The sequence below is a fragment of the Athene cunicularia genome (assembly GCF_003259725.1).
Source record: "Athene cunicularia isolate RWA chromosome 7 unlocalized genomic scaffold, athCun1 chr7_part1, whole genome shotgun sequence".
In the NCBI taxonomy this organism is placed as follows: Eukaryota; Metazoa; Chordata; class Aves; order Strigiformes; family Strigidae; genus Athene; species Athene cunicularia.
This window is the reverse complement of record NW_020799107.1, coordinates 12,793,414-12,812,304: the sequence shown is the minus strand read 5'-3', so window position 1 is coordinate 12,812,304 and position 18,891 is coordinate 12,793,414. Positions and strand designations below refer to the sequence as shown.

The window sequence follows — 18,891 nt, the reverse complement described above, 5'->3', positions numbered from 1 at the left end:
TCTAAACATTCAGAGATTTAAAAGAATTTGTCTTAGGAGTCAAGACCCTCCATTCACCTTCAACGTCCAAAGAGGCAGTGCCAGACACAGATCCTCCTTGGTTGGTAGCTCTAACTTGATATACTGTGGCGTCATCATCTGTTACATTTGTGATCACCAGCTGGTGGTATCCGCCCTTGAATTCCTGTATCTTGATCTTTTCACCATCTGGCATGATTTCTTTGCCTTGTCTGTACCACTTGACAATTGGTTTAGGATGACCTGTGACTTTGCAGACAAATGTGGCATTAGCTTGAAATTTCACATTCAGATTCCTTAGTTCTTCCTTGAAATGTGGAGCTTGAATCGGTACATCAGATTTTGGAATGACTGGTTGTGATACCTCACTCCACTCACTTTCACCACCAAGATTTTCACATTTTACACGGAACTCATATTCAAGACCTTCAATAAGATCTTTCACAGAATACACCGTTTCACGAATTTCATCTGTTGTTACAGAAATCCACTTGTTTTGTTTCTTCTCACGTTTCTCAAGATAGTAAGTTCTAATCTTTGCACCACCATCACTTGCAGGTGGCTTCCATGAGACAACACAAGAATCCTTTGTGATAGCACTTGCTACTGGCTGACCAGGTTGTCCTGGTTTTTCTGTAAAGAATAAAAAAGTTAAGAAACTGAAGTGAGTTTGCCGTAGTAATTACAGGGGCATACAGATACTGACATTTTGGTGTCCACTTACCAAATAGAGGCTTCATAACAACAACTGATGAAACCTCCAGTGCTTCACTAATGCCATATGTATTCTGAGCAAAAACACGGAAATAATAGCCTGCATTTTCAGTTAGGTTAACAATTCTACAGGTTGTGCCTGAAATGCTTGAAGATACAAGTTGCCATTCTGCTCCTTCTTTAGCTTCACGTTTCTCTATGATGTAATTGGTTATCATAGCACCTCCATCATCTTCTGGTGGTTTCCAGCTTATCACCACAGAATTCTTCAGTATAGACTCTATAACAATTGGCCCTACTGGTTTTTCTGGCTTATCTGTAAAAGAAAAGGCATAAAGTTTTTAGTTCTTTTGCCAATAATTATTTGAGAAAATATTCCACAAAAATACTGAAAATGAAATTAATTACCTTGTATTTCCACATTAAGTACAGTGTCAACTGTTCCAAACGTGTTACTGAGTTGCACTTTGTACTTCCCAGCATGAGTCTTGTGCTGGACATTCTTAATAGCAAGATGAGTATAATGCTCTGTGTTCTCAATAGTAATTGTTTCTGATCCTCTCAAAGGTTTGTTGCCGTGGAACCAAGTTATCGCTGGTACTGGTCGGCCAATATATACAATGTGAAGGCGGAGGGTGCCACCTGCGCCAGCATAGTATTTCTCTTTCAATGGGAAGCCAGGGTGGAATTGAGGAGGAGCCTGCAATAATAGCTTGCCACTAGTTTCAATTTCTCCAACATCATTGGTAGCCATGCAAGTGTAGAGACCTTCATCTTCCTGTTCATCTGTTATTACTGTCAGGGTATGATTGCGTCCATCAGATGACATTTTGTATTTTCGGCTTTGCACCAGTTCTTTGCCAAATCTGTACCATTTAATATCAGGCAAAGGTCTCCCAACAATCTGGCATGTTAGCTGAGCTGCTTCACCCAGTTTAGTTGTAACATCCTGCATTTCTTTTTTTATGGCAGGTGCTTCTCCAGCTACAATAAAGAAAATTAAAAAATAATGAATATTACTAAGAAATTTTCCTCTATTAGTATATTACTGGAAATTAATTTCCATTTCTACTTGTGTCTCTTATACTTGAAAGGCTGTGCTTTAGGACAGTCATGTTAGCAAACAACATGTAAAACATGTAGACAGAATGTTAAGTGAAGCACTGTGGTTTATGACACAGCAAATCACAATATCACAGCAAATATGGCAATATATTTTTGCTTACATGTTAATTTAGTTTTCACTGCCATGGCAGTCCTTCGAGGTCTGCTGAGGCCAGTCTGATTTTCTGCAAAAACACGGAATTCATATTCTGTAGCCTCTAGTAAACCTCCTACTGTAAACTGCCTGTCCTTGATGCGTTCTTTATTGCATTTTTTCCAGGTGCTTTCTCCAGACTGGCGATATTCAACCCAATAGCCAAGGATCTCTTTGCCACCATCACTTTCAGGTCGTTCCCATTCTAATGTAATACTATCCTTAAATATAGAAGTGATCTCAATTTCTCCAGGTTGGCTTGGTTTGTCTGAAAATTAAAATAGACACAGAAAATAAATTACTCTCTAAATGGCACTAAGTTGCTCTTGAAAACATCTGTTAATGTGAACATTTTCCTACCAAATGGATCCTTGCATACAACTGGTTCAGAAGGAGGACTTGCTTCACTTTCACCGATGTCATTTTGAGCAATGATACGGAATTGATATTCAGCATCTGGAACAAGTCCTGTGACTGTGTACATTGTAGTGGTAATCTGCGTCTTATTGTGCCGGACCCATTTTTCTGTAGAAGTCTCTTTACGCTCAATGTAGTAGCCAGTTACACGAGAACCACCGTCATCTTTAGGTCTGGACCAGGACAAGTTGACAGAACTCTTTGTAACATCGAGCACTTCAGGTGGGTTGTTTGGAGGCTCTGGAGGATCTGTTGATAATTATAATAACAAAAATAATAGAAATAATAGTCACATAACATTAAAACATTTACATATACTATTGCACTTTTAGAACCATAATGTAGTAATTAAAATTTATTTTTTTTAAAAAATTCTAAAATGGGACTTACTTAGTGGTGTCTTTGGTACTGCTGGTTCTTCAGATTTGAGAGATTTGCTAATACCAAAATGGTTTTCAGCAGAAACACGGAAGTGATATTCCACATTTTCTTTGAGCCCTTTCACCACTAGGGATGTCCCTTTCACTCTGGAGTCAACAGTGTACCAGGCAGTCTTCGGTACCTCTCGTCTCTCAACAATATAACCTAGGATATCTGCACCACCATCATCTGTAGGAGGTCTCCAGCTTACTCTGACAGAGCGAGCCTGTATATCATCATACTCAAGTGGCCCTTCTGGTGGATTTGGAATGCCAATCACTCTGACTTTAATATAAACAGCTTTTTTTCCACACTTGTTTTCAAGTGCCAAATCATAGGTGCCCGAATCTTCTCTTTCTGCATCTTTGATCACAAGTTCCGTGTGAGTGTCAGAAGTCGCAATCATGGCCCTCTTGCTGATGTCGTGTCCTTCTTTTGTCCATTTGCATATTGGGATGGGTTTACCCTTAATGGGTATTGTAAGCCTGATAACTCCACCTTGTCTCACCATGAGACCTTCCTGGTATTTTTCATCAAGTTCATAGTCAGGATAGTCTATAAAGAAAATTAACATGTCATGTTAGGTCTGTTTTACAGATTATATCATACCTGCTTTAGGTAAATACTTTTTTAGAACAACTTTCAATGAGAGTTAAGACTTGAAAAGCCTTACCAAGCATTTCTGTTATTTTGACTGTTCCTGGCACCTCAGCAGGTTCTCCTGGCCCACCAGCATTACAGGCCAGCACACGGAATCTGTACTCTGCACCCTGGGGGAGATGTGTTAAGGTGTATTCACGAATCTTGGTTGGCGTGGTATTGCATTTGGTCCATTCAAATTGATCAACCTTCTGCATCTCAATTAAGTAGCCAGTAACTTTAGAACCACCTTCATCTTCTGGTGGACTCCAAGCCAGGGAGACAGATGTTCTTGTAGTATCAGTGACTCTTGGATTCTGAGGTTTACCTGGAGGAGCTGGAAAAGAAGATCAGATGTGGGGGCTGGGATCTTTTTTATTAATATTTAGAAGATACAAGAAATTCCAACTTGCATCGTATGATCTGTGTTGAGTCTATAGGATTTATACAGGAAAACAGAATGAAAGATTTTCACTATTATTTTCTTCAGTCAGAATCTCATTTGTTAATAGACCCAGATAAATTTCAGAATTAGAAAAAAGAGTAACTTTTACTATTATCATTCATTTCTGCCATGATGCGCTTAATCTATGTAGGAAAGTACTTACCAATTGGATCTCTGGCGACAGCAGACTTGGAAGGACGGCTGGGTTTCCCAGTGCCTCTTGCGTTGATTGCTGTGACTCGATGTTCATATTCTAATCCTTCAACCAACCCAGTGGAACGGTAACGAGTCATAGTGACTGGAACTTTATTCACACGGATCCATCTATCTGCTCTAACTTCTTTGCGTTCTACAATATAACCAGTAATCTGTGAGTCACCATCATCTTCTGGAGGGTACCAAGTTAATGTCATGCCATCTCGAGAGACATCAAACACTTCTGGAGTGCCAGGAGGACCAGGAATACCTGTAAAAACATAACACAGAATTAGTGAAGAAAGCATCAAATGATTCTACACATTAGTAATATGCAAAATATTGTGAATGACAATGTAATATCAATGTCACAACAAACTTGTTTTATCAGCAAATGTCAAAGTACCTTACAAATTAGGTCATTGAAATACTCCTGTTTTTGTAATCAGGTAAAGCAATTTTTCAAGGCTAATAGTAGACGAGCAGAAATCCAAGTTTACCATCCAGGTTCTGTGTAGTGCATCTATAATATCTATATAGATTTATGGATGGCATTTGTCACTGGAAATATAACAAGACTACTGTGCATCATAATGTACCATTTTATTTGTCAAAAGGAACTAGTATAATCTAGAAATATCTTCTCTATATGTGGGTATATAAGCCCATTTAAATATATATTTTTATTTTTAAAGGTAGAGAATAAGCAAAAATGCAGACTTACGGATTCTGCTTCTGCATTCTATAATTTCAGACTGCAGGTAAGATCCAATCCCAAAGCGGTTTGTAGCAGCGACACGGAACACGTATTCTGCACCTTCAACAAGTCTGGTGAACTTAAACATTGTTCTGGTTACTGACTCTGAAACTGGCAGCCATCCAGGACGGTGAGCATCGCGTTGTTCAACCACATAGCCACTAAGGGTAGCTCCACCATCTAGCTCAGGTGGCTCCCAGGAGATGGTTACATAATTTGAATCAATGTCATCAATTCGGATAGGCCCAACAGGTGGTCCAGGTTTGTCTAAAAAAAAAAAAAATAAAAATTAAAAGACAAAAAAATAAATAATGTGGAGAAAAGGAATCATATTGCTGATGCAACAAAGTTCAGATGGAGAAAGATCACAGACAGCTATTTTCATAAATACTTACCAAGGATTATAACCTTTAGTGTATCAGTAACTGTTCCAGTTGTGTTCTTCAGTTCCAGCGTATACTCTCCAGTGTCATGTATGGTGGTCTCACGCACAGTTAATTTAGCCGTTTTGGCAACAGTCTCCATTTTGATGCGTTCTGATTCTTTTAGTTTAGAACCAGCAAAGAACCACGATACAGCTGGGGGTGGTCGTCCTTCAATTGGAATAGCTAACTCAATGGGCTTGCCAGCAGGTACATGAATTGTCTTCTGAGGTATTCCAGCGAAGTCAATTGTTGGTAGAACTAAGAATAGTAAATAATTGATATTTTAAATATCCATTTTATAAATATCACATTCAGTTGGTATAAGCTTCATCCTGTTATTTTTAAGAGTAGATACCTACCCTTTTGGTCTTGTACTGTCACTGCTGTGACAATCTCTCGTGGTTCTGACATGCCCTTCTGATTCTGTGCTCTGACCCTGAACAAGTACTGTTCACCCTCATTGAGAGAGATAATTGTATGCTCGTAGACATTAGGCTTCAGTGTCACTACCTTCAGCCATCTTTCTGTTCCAGCTTTGCTGGCCTCAATAACATAGCCAGTTAATCTGCTGCCACCATCATGTGATGGTTTCTCCCATGCCAGGGTAACAGTTGATTTAGTGGTGTCAATCACTTCAAGTTTTTGTGGTACCATGGGGACATCAGATACTAGTACTGCATCAGATGTTTCACAAGCTTCACCAATGCCGTAAATATTTTCTGGTAGAACTCTGAAATAATACAAAGCTCCTTCTAGAAGTCCAGTAACTCTATAAAATGTCTTGCTGCATTTGATAGTGACAGTCTTGTAAGCTCTCATGGAAGCTTCACGTTTCTCAATTATATAATTGTTGACTGGGGCTCCTCCATCAATGGTTGGAATATCCCAAGTAAGCGTCACAGAATCTTTTGACACTTCCTTAATTCTCACTGCAGCAGGTGGACCAGGTGTATCTAAAACAAACAAACAAGATTGTTTTTCCTTTTGGATCATTTCCTTTTAGAGTCAATGACTGTTTCTCCATTAAAAAAATAACGCTGGGATTTGATTTATAAACTATTACAGCTTTAGAAACTATGTATTTTCCTTTGGATTAGATTGTTTTTATGACTTTCAAAACATTCTCATGATGTTATTTAAGCTGCAAATTTCCTTTGGAAATTGATGGCTTCCTTATTCCTGATCAGCGTACTCTATGATTGATGTAATACCCGTATACAATTGTAGCAGTACTTACCATACACTTTGACAGAAATAGTTGCAGATTTTTTTCCTGATTGATTTTCAGCCTCAATGACATATTTTCCAGCATCATAGCGATTAACTTTATCCACAATAAGAAGGGTGTAGCTGTCTGTAGTATCAATAATAGCTCGACTCACAAGGTCAACACCCTGCTTGCTCCATGTGATTACAGGAGCAGGTCTGCCAGATACAGAGACCATTAGACGCAGGGAACCACCGGCTCTGACTGTAACTGTCTTCTTCAGATCATCAGCAAGCTCAAGCTCAGGTATTTCTGATGAAGGGTGTAAGAAACATGGAATTAATGAATCTTTTAGTAGTTCTAAATGAAAATATAATTATTCCTTAAAATATCCATGAAGTTTTCAAATTACCTATTCTTTCCACAGGTTCTATTTCTGCTGATGATTCACTAAATTCACTCATACCATTCACATTTGTAGCAGCAACTCTGAATTGGTATTTCTGGGCTGTTTTAAGACCAGTCACAGTGAACTCAGCATTCCTCAGAGTGGCAGTTGTATGTGGTCGATACCACTGTTCAGTACCTTCTTCTTTCATTTCAAGAACATAACCTAAGATGTCAGCACCACCATCGTATGTGGGCTTTGACCATGCTAAACTTATGCTGTGCTTAGTAGTATCCACAACTCTCGGAGTGGAAGGCGGTGCAGGAGTATCTTTGAAAAAGAAGAAAATGCATTTTACATCCACAAAGGAAACATTTTACAGTTAAAAACAATTTCCAAACAGCTAATTCCAGGAAATAAATTTAAAATTAACTGTAACAGCTTTTAAATTTATTCTAATACTGTCTAGTTCAGTGGATCTGGGTATTTTAACTGAAGTGTCAACGTGGGTTTATGCACCATTATTATAAGTAAATATTATGGTAACTTACATGATGGTTCTTTACATAACATGTACTGTGAAGCTTCGCTAGGCTCACTGTTCCCAGCAGCATTCACGGCAGTGACACGGAACTGGTACTGGCTGCCTTCCATGAGACCAGTGACTTTCAGTCTGGTATCATAAACAGTGTAATCTCTGTTCACTCGTGTCCAGCGCAGACTTTTCCTTTCACGTTTGTCCACAAGGTAGTCCTTAATCTCACTGCCACCGTCTGATTCTGGTTTCGTCCACTGAATAATAATATGTTCCTTGCCGACACTCACTTCTTCAGGTGCACCAGGCTGTGTTGGTATAGCTGAGGTTTTTTTAAAGGTGAAAAAAAATTTATTATTTAACATATTGTTTATCTATGGGAAATATTCCAAACATTCTGATGCAGAATGGAAGGTAGTAATACTCACTGAAAGCATTCCTGGCAATCACAGGTTCTGATTCAAGTGGAACACCTGGTCCATATTTGTTGACAGCTCTCACACGGAAAATGTACTCATTATTTTTAATAAGTTTTGTTACCACGTATGATAAAGTCTGGCATTCAGCCTCAACAATAACCCAGTGAAGTCTGCTGGTTTCACGTCTTTCTACGATATAGTGAGTGATTTGTGCACCTCCATCTTCCTCAGGAATGTTCCATGCCAGAGTACATTTCTCTTCTGTTACTCTGGTAACTGTGATTTTGCCTGCACATGGACCTGGCGAATCTGGGTAGAGATGAAAATAAGTATTGTTATTAGCAGCTAAGGAAAAGGGTCTCACTCTTATTTAAAAGAATGTGGGTTTTTTAGTATACTAAGTATGAATATTAATCATGGAATACATACCAAGCACTTTGACAAGAACAGAAAGTTGTTTCATTCCACTGGCATTTTTAACTGTTAAAGTATATTTTCCACTATCACTTCTGTCGCAGAACTTGATAACTGCAATGGCTCGTTTGCTGGTGTATTGCAGAGATATTTTCTCGCATAGATCCAACTCCCTGTCACCTTTGGACCAGAAGACTTTTGGTTCTGGTTTCCCACCAATGGCTGCATCAAGAACAAGATCTGATCCAGCCCTAATGGTCACAACTTCTCCCTGTAGTCTGGCATCAAGTTCAGCCTTTGGTGGTGCTGTCATAAGGAAAAACAAATTAAAAGCAAATTACATGACAGTCCTAAAAATAGAACATTATGTTTTTATTGTTCCAAGTGAGTATGTCTTACAGTATTCATCTTTGCAAATGACAGCACCAGTTGATTCAGATCCTTTGCTGATCACACCAGCAGCATTCTTTGCTAGTACACGGAATTCGTATGCTTCATCTTCACTAAGAGCTGTCACAGTAAAAAAGTTTTCTGAGACAATGGTATAATTGCATTTCAGCCAGCGTCCATCACCAGATGCAGTATATGGTTTGCGCTCTATAATATATCCGATAATTTTGCTCCCTCCATCATAAAGGGGTGCTGACCATCTCAGGGACACTGTAGATCTGGTGACATCTGTTACTTCTGGTCTTCCTGGTGGATCTGGATGAATAAAACAGAAAAATGAGAAATGCTATCCTATTTCTCTTAAATAAAACATAACTCTAAAAGTAATACTTACCAACTGGATTTTGAGCCACTACAGGTCTGGAAGCTTCACTAGCTTTACTAACACCTGCAGCATTTAGAGCATAGGTTCTGAACTGATATTCTAGGCCTTCCACCAATCCTGTGATTTTGTAGTTGCATTCACAGCATGGCACTTTGTTCTCCTTCACCCAAAGGATGGTGTTGCGCTCCTTCTTTTCAACCCAATATCCAATGACTTTGCTGCCACCATCATGATAAGGTTCCTCCCAGCGAATGGCCATGGCAGTTGCAGAAACAGAATAGACTTCTGGCCTTGAAGGTGGGCTTGGTGGGACTAAACACAAAAAGGACGGGAGGAAAATGTTAGTTATTACAAATACCTCAGTCAGAGAAAAAAAACCCTAAATTTTGAAAAGTGTTTCACTTACCAAATGGATGCTCAGCAACTATTGGTTTTGATTCAAGGGGTTTGCTGACACCAAATCTGTTTTCTGAGCTTACTCGGAAACTGTACTCCTGGTATTTTGTCAGATGAGTGACTTTGATCTGTGTACGTTTCACACTGGAATTTACCAGCTGCCATGCTGTTGTGCCAGATTCACGTTTCTCTACAATATAGTTCGTAATGTCGCTGCCACCATCATCTTCAGGTTCTTTCCAGGTCAACACACAGGATTCAGCAGAGACAGATGATATTTCAATTGGGCCAGTGACAGGACCTGGCCTTCCTATGACTACCACTGTGACAGTAAATGTTTTCACACCAGCAGTGTTTTCAAGCGTGAGGTAGTATTTACCAGAGTCACCTCTCATACTGTCCTTTACAGTCAGTGTGGTTCTGTCTTTTGTTGTCTTGATGGTCACTCTCTCAGTTTCCTTCAGCCTCATCTCCTCAAGTTTCCATGTCACTTTTGGAGCTGGGCGCCCACTGATAGGTATATCAATAGTAAAGGTGCTTCCAGCCTTGCATGTTATAAGCTGTCTGCTTATTTCACTGAGATCTGCTGTTGGTTCAATCTGTGGCTCCTTAATAATAACAGAAGAGAAAGCTTCTCTCGGCTGACTGTAGCCAGCATCATTCTTTGCCTTGACCCTGAATTCATATTCAGTGTTCTCCACAAGGCCTTCAACAGTGAAAGTAAGTTGTTTGGTTTGTCCAGCTTCAATCCAGGAGTCAGATCCTTTTTGTTTCATTTCAAGAAGGTATCCAGTAACACGGCTACCACCATCATGGTCAGGTTTAAGCCAAGCTAAAACTACGGAAGATTTGGTTGTATCAACAATATCTAGTCTCTTAGGTGGAGCAGGTTCTTCCGTGGCTACAACTGGTTCTGTTAATTCACAGGGTTCACCTACACCATATTCATTTTCTGCTGACACTCGGTAATAGTATGGCACACCTTCTGCCAGATCAGTGACCTTAAAGATTTGTCGAGTGCATTTTGAACTCACCACTTGCCAGCTACGACGGCTTGCCTCCCTTTTTTCCACAATGTAGTGATGGATACGTGAACCTCCATCCAGGACGGGGGCATCCCACATTAAAGTAATAGATCCTCGAGTCACATCTTTAAATGTAATAGGACCTGGTGGACCAGGCGTGTCCAAAACCTTGACCGTAAATGTAATAGACTTACTTCCACTGTTGTTTTCCACAGTAAAGACATACTTGCCAGAATCATTTCTATTGCATTCCTCCACAGTCAATGTGCTGAATGAATCAGTCGTTTGAATGTCAGCACGCAAGCTAAGATTAGCATCTGCTTTGGACCACACAGCAGTAGGAACAGGTCTTCCAGAGAAGGCAATAAATAGACGAATGCTTGCACCTGCTCTTACAATATGAGTCTGCTTGAAATTTGCATCGATATCAATTTCAGGTGCAGAAAGCCTGTCTACAGTTTGGACTGAAGCAGGAACTTCACAACTTTCTCCTTTGCCAGCACCATTGACAGCACTAACTCTGAATTTATAGTGTTCTCCTGCCTCCAAATCAACAACGGTATATTTAGTAGCAAGAACAGTCTCTGCATTGACTTTCTGCCATGCTTCAAGATCAGCTTTGCACATCTCAATGATGTACCCAATTATTTCCATGCCTCCATCAAAAACTGGCTTGGTCCACTCTAGGCTTACACTAGTCTTCGATGTATCTGTCACCTTTACAACATTAGGAGCACTTGGTGGGCTGACTGGTTCTCTGCATTTAATCAGCTTTGAAACATCACTTGGAGGTCCAACTCCTGCAGCGTTTTCAGCCATGACATGGAATTCATACTCATTGCCTTCAACAAGGCCAGTTACTCTGTATCTGTTCTCAGTAATGGGCCTCTTACTGGATACTTTAACCCAGCGCATGCTCTTCTTTTCTCTCCTTTCCAGAATATACTCATTTATCTCACTTCCACCATCTGATTTTGGTCTTGCCCATGTGAGTGTGATACTGTCTCCTGTTACATTGGTAGGCTCTGGAGTTCCTGGTGCATCAGGGAGAGCTGAAAAAAGAAAAACGTCATTAGAAAGACAAGATAGTAACCCCACAGTTATTTCTACAGAATGAGGTGGAAACTTACTGTAAGGTATTTGTGCGGTTACTGGATCAGACTCCAATGGTCTGCCAACTCCAAATTTGTTCACTGCAGAGACACGGAACTGGTACTCGTTGCCCTTAATTAACTTAAGTGCTGTGTAGCTGCAAGCTTCACATTTATCTTCAACTAATGCCCAAGCAATCCTGCTGGTTTCACGTTTTTCAATTATGTAGTGGGAAATAGAAGCACAACCATCATTAGCTGGAGGGTCCCACCATAATGTGACTTTTTCTCCAGTAATGTTTGTGAATCGTATCGGTCCGCCAACTTTTCCTGGTGTGTCTGCAATTTTAAAGGTTCAGAATTATAATTTTCTGGCACTTAGAACAAAATGCTATTTCAAAAGAGCATTCTGAAAGTGTTTGGTGCAGTACCTTGTACTCTGAAGGTAATGTCTTCTCGTTTAGTGCCTGATGCATTTTTGGCTTCTACTGTGTACACTCCACGATGATCCCGGGTAGCATCTCTAATGAAGATTGTACTATATCCAATAGCTGTAGTTATTTCCATATTCATTATTTTCTCAATCTCCTTACCATCCTTAAACCATGTCACTTTAGGTACTGGACGTCCTTTGATTAGAGCTTTAAGTCTAATGCTCTCTCCAGCTTTAACAGTAAGGCCTTCAAAGTGCTCAGGACCAAATTCGATTGTTGGAGCAACTGAAAGAAAAATATAATTCAATTCCCACATAGGCAAGTATTTTTCCTGATACTATTTTTAATGTACTAGTTATAAAAGATTGTCAGATATAGAATTCTTTCACTTAGAAAATGGGATTCTCTGAAAAGTTATTATATGAACTATAAACTAATTTTTCCTGTATGCACACAGTGCATCATGCTAACAATAGGTAAAAGACACTATTAACATATGCTGCTACAGTACACCAAGCTACCTGAGGCCTATTTTAATTTCTAAATTATTCAGTGCATCAGAATACTACAGTTTATGATTTCCAACTTTGCTGCTGCTGCTTATCCAAAATAAATGCCATGCCTTTTAGCAACTGATTATGTATGGCTGACAGATTTGGGTCTTTAATTTAGACCATCCCACCTTGGAGTACAAACAGAAATGTTCTGAGTTGACTGGAAGGACCTCAGTCACGTGTTTTTTCCCCTTTGGCCTCCCATTTCCCATCAGTACAGCCAGAAGCTCTAGCTGGATTCAGTAAACAAATACAAACAAATTAAGAAATAGTTCTTACTGTTTTCATCTCTGGTCATTATATAGCCTGAAGACTGTGAAGGTGGGCTGATTGTACCAACAGCATTTCTTGCAAGCACTCTGAATTCATATCGGTCACCTGAACTCAGTCCTGTAACTGTATATTGGCATTCACTAACATCAGTAAAGTTACATCTGAGCCAACGGTCTTCGCTTCCTTGCCGTTTCTCAATGCTGTAACCCACAATCTTACTGCCTCCATCACGCAGTGGGGGGGTCCATTTAAGGGTGACTGTTTCCCTGGTGACATCAATGTAATCAGGAGTACCAGGTGGGTCTGAAAGGAAAACATTTAAGATCTATATTTATTACTGCTCACCATAGTCTACAAGATGAACATTTTCTTGGATGTGTGATTGGTCATTCACTCACCCACTGGAGAGACTGCCAAAGTAAATTTGCTTGGCTCGCTAGCTCGGCTTAGACCTGCAGTGTTTTCAGCATATACTTGGAACTGGTAATCCAGGCCCTCAAGCAGTCCAGTAATTCTGTATTCTCTGTTAGATATTAAGGCAACATTAACCTTCTGCCACAAAATACTGTTTCTTTCCTTCTTTTCAACATGGTATCCAATAATCTCTGAACCACCATCATAAACAGGAGCATCCCAAGATATGGTCATTCCATCAGCAGTTATGTTGTATACAACAGGTTTGCCTGGGGCACCTGGTGGTCTAAACTGATGCTTTGCCACAACATCTGCTGAGACAAGAGGTGGGCTCACTCCGTATCTGTTTTCTGCACGAACTCTAAACTGATATTCAGTGTCTTTAACAAGGTTTGGTACTTTGAATGTTGTTCTTGCAGCACTTGAACACACCAACTTCCAGTTTATTTGTGAAGTTTCTCTTTTCTCAATACTGTAGCCAGTAATTTCTCCTCCCCCATCATCTTCAGGAGCTTCCCATGACAGAACTACACTATCTGCTTTGATTTCATCTAGTCTTAAAGGTCCTTTTGGCTTAGATGGAGGGCCAAGAGTGATGACAACAATTGTGAAAGTTTTTCTGCAGACTACGTTATCAAGAATTAGAGTATATTTGCCACCATGTTCCTTTTTCACATTCTTGATGCTTAAGCTTATCTTGTTTTCCGTTTTCTTGAAACGAAGATGTTCAGTTTCTTTAAGAGGGAGGTTGTCCTTAAGCCAGCTCATGGATGGCTTAGGTTTACCTTTATAGGGCAGTTCAATGTGCAGGTTATGTCCAATTCTTACCGCAATCTGACCTCCAGGAACATCAGAAAGGTCAGCTTCAGGTGTTATTATATGCTCTTTCACTGTAATGGGTCCAATAGTAACACCATCACTCATGCCTTTTTCATTTTTAGCAAAGACTCTGAATTCCATGACAGAAAGCTCTTTAAGTTTTTCAACTTCAAATTCACAGCTCTTGCTTGTGCCTGCATATGCCCATTCTTTTTCTTCCTGCAGTTTCTTTTCAATAACATAGTCTGATATAATGCTACCACCATCATAGTCAGGTTTGCTCCACTGCAATTTAACAGAAGTCTTTGTAGAATCTTTCATGGCCAGGTCTTTTACAGGTCCAGGTATGTCTGCAGCTTTCACTGGTTCAGATGTTTCACAAGGTTCACCCAGTCCAATTTCATTTTCAGCAAGAACACGGAAGAAGAATGCAGTCTTCTCTGACAGGTTAGTTAGCTTAAAGGTGGTATGAGAACACTTTGTTGTTACAGTTGACCAGGCCCTCTTTGTAGCATCTCTTTTTTCAACTACATAATTTGTTATTTCAGAACCACCATTAATAAGAGGTGGCTCCCACACCAGTGTAACTGTGCCACGAGAAACATGCTTAAGCTGCAACTTCTGGCAGGCAGACGGTGTGTCAAGTACTTTTACATTCACAAATGATGATTTTGCTTCTCCAACTCCATTTTCAATTGTAAGAACATATTTTCCTGTATCGTTTCGGGTAACTTGAGGAATAGTAAGTAGTGTAGATGATTCAGTGTTCTGGATGATATATCTTTCATCAGTCCCAAGATTCTTGTCACCCTTTCTCCATGTGACTGTTGGAGGAGGTCTTCCTTTGAATGGAATCATTATTTGCACATCTTCACCTGCTTTAGCCACAATAGAGGTCCGGAGAGCAACATCCAGATCAATCTCTGGTGCCACTGTGGAAATAAGTAAATATTAATAATGCATACTTGGAAAATAAGAAATGTTTTTAAAAAACACAAAACACAGAAAAATGATAAATCACTGAAAAGTACAGTACCAAGAATATCTTTAGCTTGAACAGGTTCTGTCATTTCAATAGGCTCTCCTTGTCCAGCACAATTTATAGCAGACACACGGAAGTAATAATTAACACTTGGCTGAAGGCGGGATACAACATACTCAGTTGTTCTCACTTCTCCCTTATGACTGACTACAGTCCATTCTTGCTCTTCACCTTCCCTCTTCTCCACCACATAGCTGGTAATTGGACTTCCTCCATCATAAGCAGGTTTAATCCAGCCAAGGGTGACAGATGTCTTGGTTGTATCCACAACCTTTAGCTTTGTTGGTGAGCCTGGCTTATCTGTAAGTGACAGTTTATGGGGGAAAAAAAAGATAATCAGAAGCCAGATTTACAACTAATCATAAAGAAGAATAAAGTTTGCCCTCAGTTACCCTGATGATATCCCATCCTAATTGCTCATTGTTCACTGATTTCTAACCAATTAGAAATACTGCACATTGTATCTTACCAACAGGATCTGCAGCTTTGTAGAAGTCAGAGGCTTCAGAGAATGGACCTTGTCCAGCTGCATTGACAGCACAAACTCGGAAATGATATTCGCTGTTTTCAGTCAGACCAGTTACTTTCTGTCTGGTGTCCCGAATGGTTTCTTTAGTAACTTTGAACCAACTCAGACTCTTCTTGTCACGTTTCTCAAGAAAATATCCTGATATTTCACTGCCTCCATCAACAGTGGGCCTATTCCAGACAACAGTCATAGAATTCTTGGTTATCATTGTGGCTTCTGGTACACTAGGTGGTCCAGGTGTAACTGAGTTAAAAAAAAAAAAAAAAAAAAAAAAAAAAAAAATAGATCAGTACTACTTACAAATAATACACAAGGTAATTCAGTTGCATGTTATTTTATGTTTCTTACCAAATGAATTTTTGGCTATAACAGGCTCAGACTCTAGTGAATCACCAACTCCAAACTTGTTCACACCACGGACACGGAACACATATTCATTTCCTTTGATGACTTTTGTTGTAGTTATGATACATCCCTCCAGTTTTTCAGAAATTAAAGACCATACAACCCGACTTGTCTCCCGCTTTTCAACAACATAGTGTGTTACAGGTGCACCACCATCATCTTCTGGCGGGTCCCACATTATTGTAATCTTTTCAGCAGTGACTGTCTTAAACTGTATAGGTCCACTTGGGGGTCCTGGCTTGTCTGTGGAAGGCAGAAGAAAAATGATGTTAAGTATTTATTACTGAATTATTGTTTAATATTGTATAATACAGTCATAGCTCAAGACATACCAAGTATCTGTACTCTAACATGGGCTGATGCTGAACCCATCGCATTCTTCAATTTTAATTCATAGCTGCCACTGTTGAGTCGAGTTGCATCCTTGATAAGTATAGAAGCAAATTCTGTTGTGTTTTCAATAGACATTAATGCACTGGTTTGCACCTCATTGCCATTTTTGAACCATTCAATTGTGGGTATTGGCTTGCCTGAGATGCCTAGTTTTAGTTTAACTGATGTTCCTGCTTTATATTTCACCACTTCCGTATATTCTGGTGGCACATCAATTTCAGGTGCACCTTAAGAAAAAAATAAGTTAAAAACATGCTTATTTTAGACTTGTATTTAATGAAAATAATAATACTTTATTTAAGCTAATAGTTACAGGCATTTCATAAATACAGATCGAAGTAAAGATAGCATGTATAACTCAAATCATAGAACTAGAATGAGTTAGAATTAATCCTATCAAGAAAAGGCAATGACATGTATAAATATAACCACTTTGGCCATAGGGCAAGGGCAGACTTCTGTTGCTCAAAAATTGGATACTGCAAGACTTTAAAAGTGCATATACTGCCAAAGATATTCATTACAGTCATGCCCAAATAGCTCACAGTTGTTTCCGTTTTTAGAAGCCTATGATTCTACAAAACAGCATTGCCTTTAAGCTTCCTAGTACCACAAAGTGGTCCTGTTATATCATTGCAAAACACTTACCATATGTATCAACACATGTGATAGGACCCACAACATCTGAGGGATTACTAATGGAACCAACGGCATTTTTAGCAAAGACCCGGAATTCATACCGGGAATTCTGTGTCAGACCAGATACTGTGAACTGAGTCTCAATAACATTGGTAAAGCTAGCTTTTGTCCATCTGCCATCTGGAAGATCACGTTTTTCTACGATGTATCCAGTGATCTTGCTACCACCATCAAATGCTGGCTTCTGCCACGACAGAGTGATGGCAGTCTTGGAAATATCTGACACACGAACGTTTCTTGGTGGTTCTGCAATAGGAAACATAAGAGTATTGCTAATGAATAACAGTTGTTTTGGATACTGGCTTACAGTACAGGACAAAATATCACAGATAAAAAATAATAAAAGCACTACTTAAATGGTTGGGTTTCTTTATTTTCTAGGGAATACATACCACAAGCATCAATTGCAAGGACTGGATCAGAAGGATGACTTGCTTTTCCAACGCCAGCTGCATTTTCTGCATAAACTCTAAATTCATAGATAAGGCCAGCACTGATGGTGGTGACTTTGAAGTGAGTTGTGCGAATGAGGGTCTTGTTAGCCTTCTGCCATAATATGCTATTCCTGTCTTTCATTTCCAGATGGTATCCGGTGACTGCACTGCCACCATTAGTGACTGGTTCATGCCATCCAACAGTAATACTCTCTCGGGTGACATTCATGACCCATGGTGTGGAAGGAGGGCCAGGGGTAGCTGATGATGTCAAAAGAAGAGATTAATTGTTAACAAAATTGTATTTTCAACATCAGAGCACTAAAACATTGAGCTATAGCATAAGAAGCATGTTACTCACTGTAAGGAAGCTTGACAACCACACATTGTGAGTCTATGTGATCGCTGATGCCAAAGCGGTTCTCAGCTTTGATGCGGAATTGGTATTCTTCTCCTGTTGTGAGCTTCATAACTTTGATAACAGTTCTAGCAACAGTTGCAGACACTTCAGACCAAGCAGCAGTACTTGTTTCCCTTTTCAGTACAATATAGTTGGTAACTTGACTTCCACCATCATAAACTGGTGGCTGCCATCTGAGTGTTACACTCTCTTCAGTGATATCACTAAGGACAACAGGACCAACAGGAGGACCTGGTCTGTCCAGCACAACAATATTAACAAATGATTTTGTGGTGCCACTTGAGTTGGCAGCAGTAATATCATATCTGCCAGCATCAGCAGCCACGCTTTCTTTAAGGTTAATGATGAGACTTTCTGCAGTGGTTTCTGTGTGAAATCTCATAGTAGGTTTCAGTGGAACACCATCTCTAGACAACGTCACCTTTGGCACTGGTTTTCCAGAAACAGGAATTTCAACTTTCAGATTTGATCCTGCTCGAATATATACAGTGTTATGAGGGAAGCCCTTCATGTCAATCTCAGGAGATTCTGGAAAGGAAGACATTTTAAATGATTAAAAAACATTCTTGCTTTTTAAATATGAATCGAATTTAACATGTATCAACTTCCATCTCTTGTCAGAAGGCATACCTAAGTGTTCTTTGACTGTAACAGGGAGCAGTAGTTCCTTAGGATCACTTAAACCAGCCTGGTTTTCTGCAAACACCCTGAAGAAATAGTCAACATTCTCCTTAAGACCATGGACAACATGATGAGTTGTCTTTACAACTGCACACTTAACCCATTTTTGCTGTCCTTTTTCAAGAGCTTCAATGAGGTAGCTCACAATTCTGCTTCCACCATCATGTTCTGGTTTTAGCCATGAAAGAGAAACACTGTCCTTTGTGACATTTGTTACTCCAAGTTTTTCTGGTGGGCTGGGTTTTTCTAAGGAAA

The 18,891-nt window shown here is 39.6% G+C and overlaps 1 protein-coding gene across 1 annotated transcript in view; it reads right to left on the bottom strand.

The window, feature by feature from the left end:
• Window positions 1–18,891, bottom strand: part of TTN (titin) — a 241,668-nt gene that overhangs the window by 8,856 nt on the left and 213,921 nt on the right. Inside the window, 31 exon segments of the mRNA XM_026852428.1 lie at window positions 58–651; window positions 743–1,048; window positions 1,141–1,716; window positions 1,959–2,258; window positions 2,351–2,656; window positions 2,798–3,382; window positions 3,501–3,803; window positions 4,075–4,377; window positions 4,831–5,130; window positions 5,259–5,546; window positions 5,648–6,241; window positions 6,526–6,807; window positions 6,908–7,213; window positions 7,435–7,740; window positions 7,847–8,146; window positions 8,267–8,557; window positions 8,651–8,956; window positions 9,036–9,338; window positions 9,433–11,499; window positions 11,578–11,877; window positions 11,970–12,257; window positions 12,806–13,102; window positions 13,198–14,964; window positions 15,069–15,374; window positions 15,544–15,846; window positions 15,952–16,251; window positions 16,341–16,628; window positions 17,050–17,346; window positions 17,493–17,795; window positions 17,896–18,483; window positions 18,586–18,882. Coding sequence (XP_026708229.1) covers window positions 58–651; window positions 743–1,048; window positions 1,141–1,716; window positions 1,959–2,258; window positions 2,351–2,656; window positions 2,798–3,382; window positions 3,501–3,803; window positions 4,075–4,377; window positions 4,831–5,130; window positions 5,259–5,546; window positions 5,648–6,241; window positions 6,526–6,807; window positions 6,908–7,213; window positions 7,435–7,740; window positions 7,847–8,146; window positions 8,267–8,557; window positions 8,651–8,956; window positions 9,036–9,338; window positions 9,433–11,499; window positions 11,578–11,877; window positions 11,970–12,257; window positions 12,806–13,102; window positions 13,198–14,964; window positions 15,069–15,374; window positions 15,544–15,846; window positions 15,952–16,251; window positions 16,341–16,628; window positions 17,050–17,346; window positions 17,493–17,795; window positions 17,896–18,483; window positions 18,586–18,882 — 13,950 coding nt within the window.